The sequence below is a fragment of the Homalodisca vitripennis genome, chromosome 8 (assembly GCF_021130785.1).
Source record: "Homalodisca vitripennis isolate AUS2020 chromosome 8, UT_GWSS_2.1, whole genome shotgun sequence".
Classification (NCBI taxonomy): Eukaryota; Metazoa; Arthropoda; class Insecta; order Hemiptera; family Cicadellidae; genus Homalodisca; species Homalodisca vitripennis.
Genome location: NC_060214.1, coordinates 108,992,476 through 109,006,001, shown reverse-complemented (window position 1 = coordinate 109,006,001; position 13,526 = coordinate 108,992,476). Strand labels below are relative to the sequence as shown.

Genomic DNA, 13,526 nt, shown 5'->3' with positions numbered 1-13,526 from the left:
AATCAGTAAAAGATCAGTCCTGTGACGGTGATACGATCAGTCAAAGTTTGATACATGTCATATGTGTGCCTATTAGCCTAAGAAGGGTCTAGAGACTACTGAACTTACACATTTAGAAAGCTCTTCATTCACTTATGAAATTGTAATTGGCAAGATCCATTTTTTGACTTTTTTTAGTTTTATTTGTGGCTAGGGATTAAGATGGCTATTTTGCTGTGTTGCCACTTTAGAAACTAGGATTTTAACAACATAAAATTCTAACCAGTAGTAAAATTTAAAGTTTCAGATTCTTCGTAAAACTGTTTGCCCCCTAATCATTGAACTACACTTGCTTAAAAGATTAAGGTTGCTTACTCCTCATTTATCCATTACACTCATTACAAACTCATAACTCACCTTAACTCGCCGTAAGGACACTGACAATAAAATGTATTCAACATAGGATGCTTGACTATTTATAACATCAGTTAGCCCCCAGAGGGTTATAAAACGTCACCTTACTATCAGTGACTGAATAAGACTATTAATTATATGACAACGGGTTAACTAGAACGATTAAGATCATTAGTATGTTTCCATACGGTTATAAACATAAGTACATTCACCAGTATACTAGAATAATATTTTATTTTTATTAATTAATAACACACATATCAACTTTAAACAACTGCAGGAAATAAGTAAGAAAACGACATTCCAAACGACCTTGTACAAACAACATCCTATAAGATCAGTACTGCCCTCTTTACATGTCCTGGGACTGACCTCAATATTCTTAAAGTCATTGAGTCCCTCAAACAACGTTTTATAGTCCAAATAAAGTTTCACCATAGATCAATAAAGCTAAGCCCATAACAGTGTGATGATCATTACGCTTATCCTAAGGAACACAATGGCAAACCAAACTGCAATCACAACTATTCAATACATCAAAAATAATGTATGCTAGTTCACAAAAACCATTTTTAATTACTTTACTGGCATTCCATCGCGCTAAACAACTATAAATATAAAAACAAAACAAAAATAGGAATTGAAAGAGTGGCAGTAGGAGAAAGGTTACAAACAGCCTTGAAGTGAGCTAATACAACAAAACAATTTACATATTCCACTTTACAAGCAGAAGTTGGAATGTTTACAACCGGAGATGTGATATTCAAGGATTGCTGAGAGTAGGACAAGGAGAAGTAGATCTCCGCTCGTCTGGCAAGCTGTAAACAGAACAACGCTTTTCTTAATACTGCAGTTTGAATGTTTACAACTGGAGATGTGATATTCAAGGAGAAGTAGATCTCCGCTCGTCTGGCAAGCTGTAAACAGAACAACGCTTTTCTTAATACTGCAGTTTGAATGTTTACAACTGGAGATGTGATATTCAAGGAGAAGTAGATCTCCGCTCGTCTGGCAAGCTGTAAACAGAACAACGCTTTTCTTAATACTGCAGTTTGAATGTTTACAACCGGAGATGTGATATTCAAGGAGAAGTAGATCTCCGCTCGTCTGGCAAGCTGTAAACAGAACAATACTTTTCTTAATACTGCAGTTTGAATGTTTACAACCGGAGATGTGATATTCAAGGAGAAGTAGATCTCCGCTCGTCTGGCAAGCTGTAAACAGAACAACGCTTTTCTTAATACTGCAGTTTGAATGTTTACAACCGGAGATGTGATATTCAAGGAGAAGTAGATCTCCGCTCGTCTGGCAAGCTGTAAACAGAACAACGCTTTTCTTAATACTGCAGTTTGAATGTTTACAACCGGAGATGTGATATTCAAGGAGAAGTAGATCTCCGCTCGTCTGGCAAGCTGTAAACAGAACAACGCTTTTCTTAATACTGCAGTTTGAATGTTTACAACCGGAGATGTGATATTCAAGGAGAAGTAGATCTCCGCTCGTCTGGCAAGCTGTAAACAGAACAACGCTTTTCTTAATACTGCAGTTTGAATGTTTACAACCGGAGATGTGATATTCAAGGAGAAGTAGATCTCCGCTCGTCTGGCAAGCTGTAAACAGAACAACGCTTTTCTTAATACTGCAGTTTGAATGTTTACAACCGGAGATGTGATATTCAAGGAGAAGTAGATCTCCGCTCGTCTGGCAAGCTGTAAACAGAACAACGCTTTTCTTAATACTGCAGTTTGAATGTTTACAACCGGAGATGTGATATTCAAGGAGAAGTAGATCTCCGCTCGTCTGGCAAGCTGTAAACAGAACAACGCTTTTCTTAATACTGCAGTTTGAATGTTTACAACCGGAGATGTGATATTCAAGGAGAAGTAGATCTCCGCTCGTCTGGCAAGCTGTAAACAGAACAACGCTTTTCTTAATACTGCAGTTTGAATGTTTACAACCGGAGACAGGATATTCAAGGAGAAGTAGATCTCCGCTCGTCTGGCAAGCTGTAAACAGAACAACGCTTTTCTTAATACTGCAGTTTGAATGTTTACAACCGGAGACAGGATATTCAAGGAGAAGTAGATCTCCGCTCGTCTGGCAAGCTGTAAACAGAACAACGCTTTTCTTAATACTGCAGTTTGAATGTTTACAACCGGAGACAGGATATTCAAGGAGAAGTAGATCTCCGCTCGTCTGGCAAGCTGTAAACAGAACAACGCTTTTCTTAATACTGCAGTTTGAATGTTTACAACCGGAGACAGGATATTCAAGGAGAAGTAGATCTCCGCTCGTCTGGCAAGCTGTAAACAGAACAACGCTTTTCTTAATACTGCAGTTTGAATGTTTACAACCGGAGATGTGATATTCAAGGAGAAGTAGATCTCCGCTCGTCTGGCAAGCTGTAAACAGAACAACGCTTTTCTTAATACTGCAGTTTGAATGTTTACAACCGGAGATGTGATATTCAAGGAGAAGTAGATCTCCGCTCGTCTGGCAAGCTGTAAACAGAACAACACTTTTCTTAATACTGCAGTTTGAATGTTTACAACCGGAGATGTGATATTCAAGGAGAAGTAGATCTCCGCTCGTCTGGCAAGCTGTAAACAGAACAACGCTTTTCTTAATACTGCAGTTTGAATGTTTACAACCGGAGATGTGATATTCAAGGAGAAGTAGATCTCCGCTCGTCTGGCAAGCTGTAAACAGAACAACGCTTTTCTTAATACTGCAGTTTGAATGTTTACAACCGGAGATGTGATATTCAAGGAGAAGTAGATCTCCGCTCGTCTGGCAAGCTGTAAACAGAACAACGCTTTTCTTAATACTGCAGTTTGAATGTTTACAACCGGAGATGTGATATTCAAGGAGAAGTAGATCTCCGCTCGTCTGGCAAGCTGTAAACAGAACAACGCTTTTCTTAATACTGCAGTTTGAATGTTTACAACCGGAGACAGGATATTCAAGGAGAAGTAGATCTCCGCTCGTCTGGCAAGCTGTAAACAGAACAACGCTTTTCTTAATACTGCAGTTTGAATGTTTACAACCGGAGATGTGATATTCAAGGAGAAGTAGATCTCCGCTCGTCTGGCAAGCTGTAAACAGAACAACGCTTTTCTTAATACTGCAGTTTGAATGTTTACAACCGGAGATGTGATATTCAAGGAGAAGTAGATCTCCGCTCGTCTGGCAAGCTGTAAACAGAACAACGCTTTTCTTAATACTGCAGTTTGAATGTTTACAACCGGAGATGTGATATTCAAGGAGAAGTAGATCTCCGCTCGTCTGGCAAGCTGTAAACAGAACAACGCTTTTCTTAATACTGCAGTTTGAATGTTTACAACCGGAGATGTGATATTCAAGGAGAAGTAGATCTCCGCTCGTCTGGCAAGCTGTAAACAGAACAACACTTTTCTTAATACTGCAGTTTGAATGTTTACAACCGGAGATGTGATATTCAAGGAGAAGTAGATCTCCGCTCGTCTGGCAAGCTGTAAACAGAACAACGCTTTTCTTAATACTGCAGTTTGAATGTTTACAACCGGAGATGTGATATTCAAGGAGAAGTAGATCTCCGCTCGTCTGGCAAGCTGTAAACAGAACAACGCTTTTCTTAATACTGCAGTTTGAATGTTTACAACCGGAGATGTGATATTCAAGGAGAAGTAGATCTCCGCTCGTCTGGCAAGCTGTAAACAGAACAACGCTTTTCTTAATACTGCAGTTTGAATGTTTACAACCGGAGATGTGATATTCAAGGAGAAGTAGATCTCCGCTCGTCTGGCAAGCTGTAAACAGAACAACGCTTTTCTTAATACTGCAGTTCGAATGAATCCAAACACAGATCCAAGAAATTAAACATGATTAGATTATTTTGAGCATTTAAAAATACTATTAACTATAGATATTTGCAATTTTTTATTACAGATTTTTATAGTATAACTACAAGAAATTCCAATTACTATAACATTGTGATACTGCTAATAATATTATAATATAATACTATTATATAATAATTATTAAATTATTATAATACTATTATTATATAACAACTATTATATATTATTGTTATAGTATTATTATACAATAATTATTATTACATAATGATTATTATGTTATTAACTCCACATTATAGGGTTATCTTTATACTAGTATAAAGAAAAGTCAACTAAAACCATTTAAAAAATGTTTTTATTGCCACACATGTTTCGGTATCCAACCATCATCAGTGTACATTAACCTCTAAATACATAATAAACAACTAAATATACACATGTGGACCATTTAAACATAATAAAGATCCTCATAACATTTTAAATAGTAATCTGAAAAATAAGACAAACCCAATTTTTGAAAAAATTAAAATATTAAATACAGATTACTAATCAAAATTACAATTGTGTTGTATAAATTTAACATATGTTTAAATGGTCCACATGTTTATACTCAATTGTTTAGTTATTTATTTAGAAGTTAATGTATACTGATGATGGTTAAAATACCGAAACACATGTATGGCAATAAAAACATTTTTTAAAGGGTTTTAGTTGACTTTTCATTATACTATTATATTATTATTATATAATATTTATAGCTACTTTAGTAGTTATCTAATCTAGCTATAAATATATTACAATAAGTTGGCATATTACAAAATTGCAAACTTACTTCTCTTCTTTCCGGGGATAGGAATGTTCATCTTTCTCTGGCCTGTCACGAGGTGATCCAATGGGCCTCACTATAAAAAAAATTAAATACAGCCTTACCTAATGCTACTTTAATAAAATATAAATTAAGATAATGTAGTAAGATAGTTAAAAATAACAGAAATGCACAACATTTATCTATGGAACTCGAATACACAATATTGAATGACAACAAAAAGGGTTATAACAGACAAAACTGTATGAATAGTTTTATAATATTCTAAGTGCCAGGCGACAATTTGAAATGAAAAATGTCTTTATTAGATGCGAAGTTAGGACTATAAAGTCCTCTCTACCACTTCTACCACCTCATAAAAAATTAAACTAACATATATCCATTTATAACTAACAATAAATCCATTTATTTAAATTACATATTAAATGAACCTTAGCTGTTTGGTGTGGTTACAGACCAAATACTCTGGATCTATAACCAGAGGACACGGTTCACTTTATAGATCTGTCAAGATTTTTCGTGTAATCCATTAGTAAATCTTACGAGTTTACACACAAACTGATTTTATTCAGTTTTAGCTCAATTTTTTGTTGACAGCAAATCAGTGACGTAACTACGATTTAGTTTTTGGGGAATGAATGTGATAGAGGAGCACATCACTCCAGAATATGGAATGAATCTAAATTTGAGTACATTAGACAGGCCTAATTCAAAGTAAAACATTTAACTGCTGTATTTCAAACAAGTTTGATTGCTGTTAAACAAGTATTATTTAATTTATTTGAGCTCTTGGGGGAGGTTCTATCCCCCTGATCTTCCTCCTTAGTTACGCCACTGCTGAAAATTGCACTCCACAATGAAACCTAAATGCTTCAAGATTATCCGTGTTAACAATTTTGTTGACTAAGCGTGAACCCGAAATTTTAGAAGAAACACATTTTTAAATAATATGTATACTGTTGTTTTCTTTGTAAGCAACGTCATGGACTAGCATACAATTATGTAAATAGCCCAATTCATTAAAACAGTGATTACTCTAATAAAACAATGTCTTACTTTTGTTCACAAGACACTTTAGACACAAGATAACTTAACAAAACAATATACTTGAGAATCAGTTGTAGTGGTGGCCATCTTGATTATAGTCCAACAAGAATAAAGTTCTTTTTGTTAAAGTTTGTTATTGACGATGGAAGATTTGAAAGGATAACAGGATATTGGACATTTATTTGCCTTCTTTGTAGGTTATAAAAGGTATAACACAACGTTTCGAGGATTGGAATCTATCCTCTTCGTCAGGTGGGGGAGGTATTAATACATCAAAAAATAAAGAACAGAAAGAAATAAAGAAGGAAAAGTAAAGGGTTCAGACATACCCAAAAGCTGCTTGGAGTCCAGGAGCTGCTTTTGGGTATGTTTAAACCCTTTTCTTTCCCTTCTTTACTTCTTTTTGTTCTTTATTTTTGCATGTACTAATACCTCTCACACCTGACAAAGAGAATAAGATTCCAATCCTTGAAATGGTGTGTTATACCTTTTATAACCTATAACAATGGCAAATTTCCGATTTTATGTTATCCTTTCAAGAATAAAGTTTATAATTTTTTTAATATTCGTATGATGAGTGCAAAAAACTTTAACATTAAAAAACCCAACAAAAATTTTAAAAAATACAAGACTACAAAAATATTTAAAAAATAAAACATCATCTCAAAATGCTACGATACAAAAATTAGGGTGTAAAACGTCTTGAGGTTTAATACTGTTTAAAAGGGTTGAAAACATGACGGCCAGCAGTACAGCCGGCTCTTAAGAGAAGAAACAAACCTTGCTCAAAAGGGCCAAAGGTGCGGGTAGCCCACAAGGGATTGTAGGGAGGTGGTGCCTGGTAGGGGGAGGGTGGCCTCTCCCCGTGTTCCACTCCCTCCAGTGGCGAGGGTCGGGTCACTGTTCCAGTGTTCCTGCAAATTAATAGGTGAACATGGAACATAGAAACTACGGACTTCAAGTTCAATACTATTCACAAGACTATAATAATTAGTTTCTTTAGATATCTATTTATGGTTTTTCATACACAAATATAACACGTGCATCTGAACGTTAATGTACGTGCATTTTTGAACAGCCAACTTTGTAAATACGTGGATTGGTCGTAGTGGACCAGTAGCTTGACCACCAAGGTCACCAGACTTGAATCCAATTGAATTTTATCTTTGGGGACACCTAAAATCCCTGGTATACACACATCCAATTGATACAATTGATGATTTGGATACAACATATATACCTATACAACAAAAATAAGATTTAAGTTTAATCTCATTAATATTATATAGAAAATTACTGAGAATAATCAAATTTTCTTGGGAGCTCAACACAAATTTAGACGCAACAACATAATTTACTCCACAATGTCTTCCTTGCCTTCTTGTGTTTCACTTAAATAGTAGACCTGTTTATAACTGATTAACTTGTACCTCAAATAATAAATTAATATAAAAAAAATTTAAACAATTTGCAACTCCAACCAAACAAAAGAAGACCTAAAAATATTAAATATATCTTTCTGAAACATCTAAAACAAACAAAATCACTCACTTTGGTCGTGTCAGCCGAGGTAGGTCTTGTGACGAATATTGTTCTAACAGACTCCATAGCCGCTGCAACATAACAAGTTAATTAGTAGGCCTACTGGAATGAAAATTTTACATTATCCTTAAACAAAAGCTCTTATTTGAAGATATTACGCAATTATTTCATATACAAAACATCTGTGTTGACTACAAACATTTCTTTTAATAATTTCTACTTTACTGTAACAATTGTGTAGTTTTATTTATAGTGTTTTATTTTTACAAAACCTATCTAATTGTCTTTTATGTTCTGCCTTTAACAGAGTTTTAGACAAATGTTTCGCTTCATGTATGATTGATTCATTTGCAAGTGAAAGAATAAAAGTACTTATGTAAGAACTCTTACGTGTCTTTGAGGTGAGTTAAAAGGGTTGGGCGGCAGTTGGGGTAACGGAGGCAGACTGGGCGAGGTTGGACAGATGTTGCGAAGGGCCCATGCCAAACCAACTGTAAAATAGTTCAAATGCTACAATAAAATCAACCTGTTCAAATATCCAGTCAACGGTCACAAAAATTACAGAGCATCATGTAATATCTTTTCATAATCTTTTTATGTAAATATTTTTACTCTAAACTTTTTGTATATTTTACGAAAAAAGACCACAGAAGTTGCAAAAAATTAATTTTTATGCATTCAATATCAAAATTAATGAAATATTCCTCCTGAAGACCTGCTGTTCATCGTGGTTCCTCTATTCACTGCCAGGCCATGGTTGATACAGTTAGTACGGTTGAACCAAAGTTCTTTATCTGAAAAGGAATAAGAGTCTTGAATCCTCTACGGAAACCTCTGAGCAAACTATGATTGCAAATCAAATCATGTTTATTGCCATAAGACTTCTACAAGTATTGACAATGTCTATTTGCCGCCAGACGGCCAAGTCAAAAGCACACGTAACAATTTATATTCTACAAACTAAATAAAATAAAAATCATACAGAGGTCCAACAGTAGCATGTACAGCAACATTATATAAGCTTAGTGGTTTAAGACAGTTTTTCTAGTACTTTTTTTAAGTAGGCTGCATTAAGACTAGTCAGAACACGGCATTAACAATTGTAAAAAGCAACAAGGTTGTAACAAAAAGTATACAATTTTACAAAAGTCCCCACGAAATACAAAAATCATTAATAGGTATAAAATTCTACAGTAAATATAAAATTCAACAACAAATATAAAACTTAACAATCAATATATACAATTTAACATTTAATATATCAAATTTAACAATCAATATATTATATATATATATAATTTAACTATCAGTATATAAAATTTAACAATCAATATATAAAATTATACAAATACAATTACATACAAAAACCCACAACAAATTAGAAACATAAATGATTTGTAGTAAGAAATTCCTCAATTGAATAAAATGGAGATGTTAACCACCAATGGTAAAATTTGTGTTTAAATGCAGACAAGTATAAAACACAACATTGGACTTGTTGAACCCTGTCCCAATACCAGTGATTGGTATAAAAAATCTACGTTACCAATTCCTAGGGTTATCAGTAATAAGGATCTATGAGAGGATGAGGCAGCACAGATAAGCAAAAAAACAAAGGGAGGAGTTCAGCAATTTTCTTAACAGACACTGAAGCCAATCTCACCCCAGAAATTTACTGATAAAATACAAGAGATAACTTCTCACCTTTGGGTGGCGTGAGAGGTTCGTTGTTACCAGCTGTGGATCTCTCGACACTCGAGTCTCCTTGCAACAATTCTCTGCAACACACAAACGCAACGGTGTCACACATTCAGCTTGCTTCAAATATTAACATTCAATGTGTTACAGTCACAACTGGATTATTTATTAATTACTCATTACTATATTACACAAAAGGTTTGACTTTTTCTCCTTGACTATACAGTTCAAGAAAATCTAGATCACTGCCATTTTGTTTATAAATTTTAGCTTCAATTTTACTACCAATTTTTTTGTACATATTATCAAATGTAATTTATGACATTAAGCAGTTGTACAAGGTATATGCAAAAAGTTACGGGAATTTTAAGTTTCGGAGGTTTGGAGAATCCGATTGTCAAGATGTTTTATTATGTTGGTATTCATGTTCCTGAAGTATAATATAATTTTCAGTTGTATTCATTGTTTACTTTTTAAATGGCAGCTGCTAAGGTTAGACATGTTTTATGAACTCAGCGATTTTCATTAGTTAAAAAAATAGATCTAAGAATTTGTATAAAATAAAGTGTAAAGTGCAGGAAATGTTAACAAAGGCTTACAGTGAGTCTGCAATGAGTAAAACAAGGGTTTGCGAGTGGTATAAACGTTTCAAAGATGGCCATGAAGACACTGAAGATGAAAAACGCTCCAGACACACCAGCATATCCAAAAACTGATGATTTTGTGAAAAAAGAACAAAAACCATATTAAGATCAGAGAATTTGCAGATGATGTTGGCATATCAATTGGCTCATGCCATGACATTTTTTCTAATATTTTAGGTATGAAATCAGGTATGAAACATATGGCAGCAAAATTTGTTAAAAATTATTAAATTTTACCCAAAAACAGCAGTGAATGGAAGTTGGTCAGGAGTCTTAAATAAAGTCAGCAACGATGCAGAATTACTTAAATGTGTTATAACAAGTGTCAAAACATGGGTTTACGGATATGAAGTTGAAACAAAGCTGAATTATCACAGTGGAGGCATTTTGGATAACCAAGATCGAAAAAGGCTCGACAAGTGCAATCGAACATTAAGGTTATACTCACTGTGTAATATTTTTCCTGGTCTTTGATTTTAATGACAGTGCATCATGAATTCTTGCCACAAGGTCAAACAGTCAATAAGGAATACCTGCAAATTCAATGCCGTTTGCGTGAAGCATTGCGTAAAAACACCCGAATTTGTGGCAAAACAATTCATCGCTTTTGCACCATGACAACGCACCTGCTCACACTTCATTCCTTATTCATGAATTTTTTGTTAAATACAGTACTGCAATGACGCCCAAGCATCCATATTCTCCGGACATGACTCTGTGTTGCTTTTTTTATTTCCAAAAATAAAGAGAATGTTAAAGGGCCGTCATTTTACAAACATAGATGACATTGAAAGGGCATTGTTGAAAGAGCTAAAGACTATCCCAAATATCAAGTTTGAGAAGTGTTTTGAAGGTTGGAAGAAGCACTGGCATAACTGCATAATATTTAATAGGGACTACTTTGAAGATGACAACATTAATGTAAACAAATAAATAAATATTTCTATAAAAAAAAATTAAAATTTCTGTTACTTTTTGAACATCTTATATTAATTGAGAATTCTATAAGCAATCCACATATAAAGACATTTTTTCACCTGCTCCGACCACTTGAGTCCACGCCGAAGCAAGCCTCCAACAAGCTGTCTGTACTGGCTCTCGGTGTGGACTGTAACTCCCCTGTGAAAAATATCGTAGAATGTATTAAATGGTCAACATTATTCACCAACAAGGAAATAGTATATCACTACTAAATAAAAAGTAATTTAACAATACATATAATATATTTTTATAACTTAACAAACAATAAACATTACAGCTCAAACAATACTTGGAATAGCAGAAATTTTTTTTTATCGATCAGAATTATGATTGCAATATTCGTAACAGAATAATCACAAAAAAGTTACTGATACCAATGATAGTATGGACAAAATTATAATATTTCAACTGGATCAATAGGAATTAAATAAGAAATCATAAACATGAATTGTTCTCATAAATCACGTAATTTCCCATAAATGTTATAAAATCACCATGATCACTACTACAAAAAAATCCTTTCTCAAAAGTCATCTGATGTGATGAACAGCACCAATAAATTAATTCTACATGCCTGTCTGAATTTCACCTATTTATCCAACAGTCACCTAGATTGAGACCAGTCACTATTAGAGAGTCAAGAGTTATTCAGAAAAATGTTTTAGCTCATTTAAAAGCCATTTATTACATGATAGATACATATCAATCACAGCGTTCTTCTAGTAAGGGAGAGATGATTTTGACCTTCCAATGGTAAGAATCTATCAAACGCTCTTTTTGTCTTTTGCAAAACTTACCTACCAGACATCATTTTGGTTTAATGACCTTTTCATAAGTTATATACAGAACTTGAACTTTCAAATGTCCTAATTGAAGAGAAAAACAAGGCTTACAAGATGCTTATGCATTGTCTTACTGGTGTCAAGTCACAAGATGACTGGTGTATCCAAATACTATATAACATCTACAAAGAAGAATACCTTGAAATATATGAAGTCCAAAAAGATCCAGCATTAAATCATCTTCCAAGCAGTCAATAGGAATCATCCTTAAAAACAAAAGAAACAATTAACATTACATAATTCAACATTTTATCACATCTCTCAAGTCACTTAAGTTAGTTACCTATAAATTACTACTTAATATATGGAATTCTATTAAATTGATAGATTACCTAACCTTCTTAAAATATTGCTTTTTTTAAACCCCCTTAACAGTTTTGCTTTTGTATCTAAAATCATGTTTTTTTCTGAATTTTGGTTTTCGCTTTTTCAGAGAGATAGGTTGTAGATTTTAGATATATACTTTTTTATGAAAAAAGTTATTTTTAGTGTAATTTTTTAAATGTTTGTTATTTTTTTATAAATGGTCCACAAAATCATTTTCACTCTCCATGTTCATGTTCATCATGCAAACAAAGCCAATTGTCTATTTATGCATACGATATTTCCATGGTACAATAAACACTAGAAATAAAATCATAGAATACTCCAAGACGGATGACATGCACAACTCTCTGCACTGTACAACTATAGCGAACTCACCAGGGTACAAAAACTCATGACACAGGACCAAGAAGGTGCTGAAATCTAGGAGAAAACGCCACAACTACATGTGCAACTGTCTTAGAAATGTTTCTTGCGCAATATGAGAACAGAATAAAACAGCAAATGTGTAATATTACGTCAGTAGCACACTTTTACGCAATCGCTATGACAAAACAGAAAACCAAAAATCAGAAAACACAAACTACAAACAGGTACTACTGTGTGTTTTTCTGTATATTGTTTTATTTTGCAGTTTTTATGCATAATATTGCATAAAAACTGTGAATTTGATTATATTTAACTTGTTGTTTCTCAATTAATCCTTTTCACTTTAGAGTTTGTAGGTGCTTCTATGCACAGTGGTCCAAGGCAAGTACAACCACGCAATCAAGCATGGAAGTATTGCCTGTTGTCTATTGAGTATTACAGGCAATAGCTGTGTCTTACAAACTACGTCAAAATTGAAGGAATAATACACACTAACTTGGGATGAGGGGTATATGATATGTTACAGCTATAAATCAAATAAGATATTTACCCCTTTCTATAGCAACCGTGATAGCTTTATGATGACTCATGTTACAATATATGTTTTACATTTATATTGGGAGATTGCTACGTTCCAAACATTTCAATTCAGATTTGTTTTAACGTATATTACCGTTATACGTAACATTTTTCATGACTATAGAATGTTAAGAATGTTTTTTTAGTTAAAACTGTTATGAGTTAAATGAATATGATCAATACATACATGAAGTTAGCCTTTTTGATACTGGTCACATACATATTACTACTATATAACTAATACTACTATCTTAGTGTTAATTTACACTCCTGCTACCTGACATGTTGACTGAAAATGTGCAGTGTAATTTAGTAAATGCACAGCATGAAACAAATATAAATTAAGTCTTGCTCAGAAGGCATTTAAAGGTAACAAAGTATACAAAGTTAACTGCAGACAAATTTCTTTCCAACTATAACCCAAGATCCATACACATATCACATG

The 13,526-nt window shown here is 33.7% G+C and overlaps 1 protein-coding gene across 2 annotated transcripts in view; it reads right to left on the bottom strand.

The window, feature by feature from the left end:
• Positions 1-610: 610 nt before the first annotated feature.
• Positions 611-13,526, bottom strand: part of LOC124367867 (E3 ubiquitin-protein ligase TRIM37-like) — a 42,251-nt gene continuing 29,335 nt past the window's right edge. For both annotated transcript variants that reach the window (XM_046825043.1, XM_046825044.1), the window contains exons 12-20: positions 11,948-12,015; positions 11,024-11,105; positions 9,349-9,422; positions 8,035-8,135; positions 7,654-7,715; positions 6,883-7,016; positions 5,062-5,131; positions 4,141-4,181; positions 611-1,149 (exon numbers count right to left, since the gene is read on the bottom strand). In XM_046825043.1, the coding sequence (XP_046680999.1) occupies positions 4,148-4,181; positions 5,062-5,131; positions 6,883-7,016; positions 7,654-7,715; positions 8,035-8,135; positions 9,349-9,422; positions 11,024-11,105; positions 11,948-12,015 (625 nt within the window). In that variant the 3' untranslated portion in view covers positions 611-1,149; positions 4,141-4,147. The remainder of the gene's footprint in view (positions 1,150-4,140; positions 4,182-5,061; positions 5,132-6,882; positions 7,017-7,653; positions 7,716-8,034; positions 8,136-9,348; positions 9,423-11,023; positions 11,106-11,947; positions 12,016-13,526) is intronic.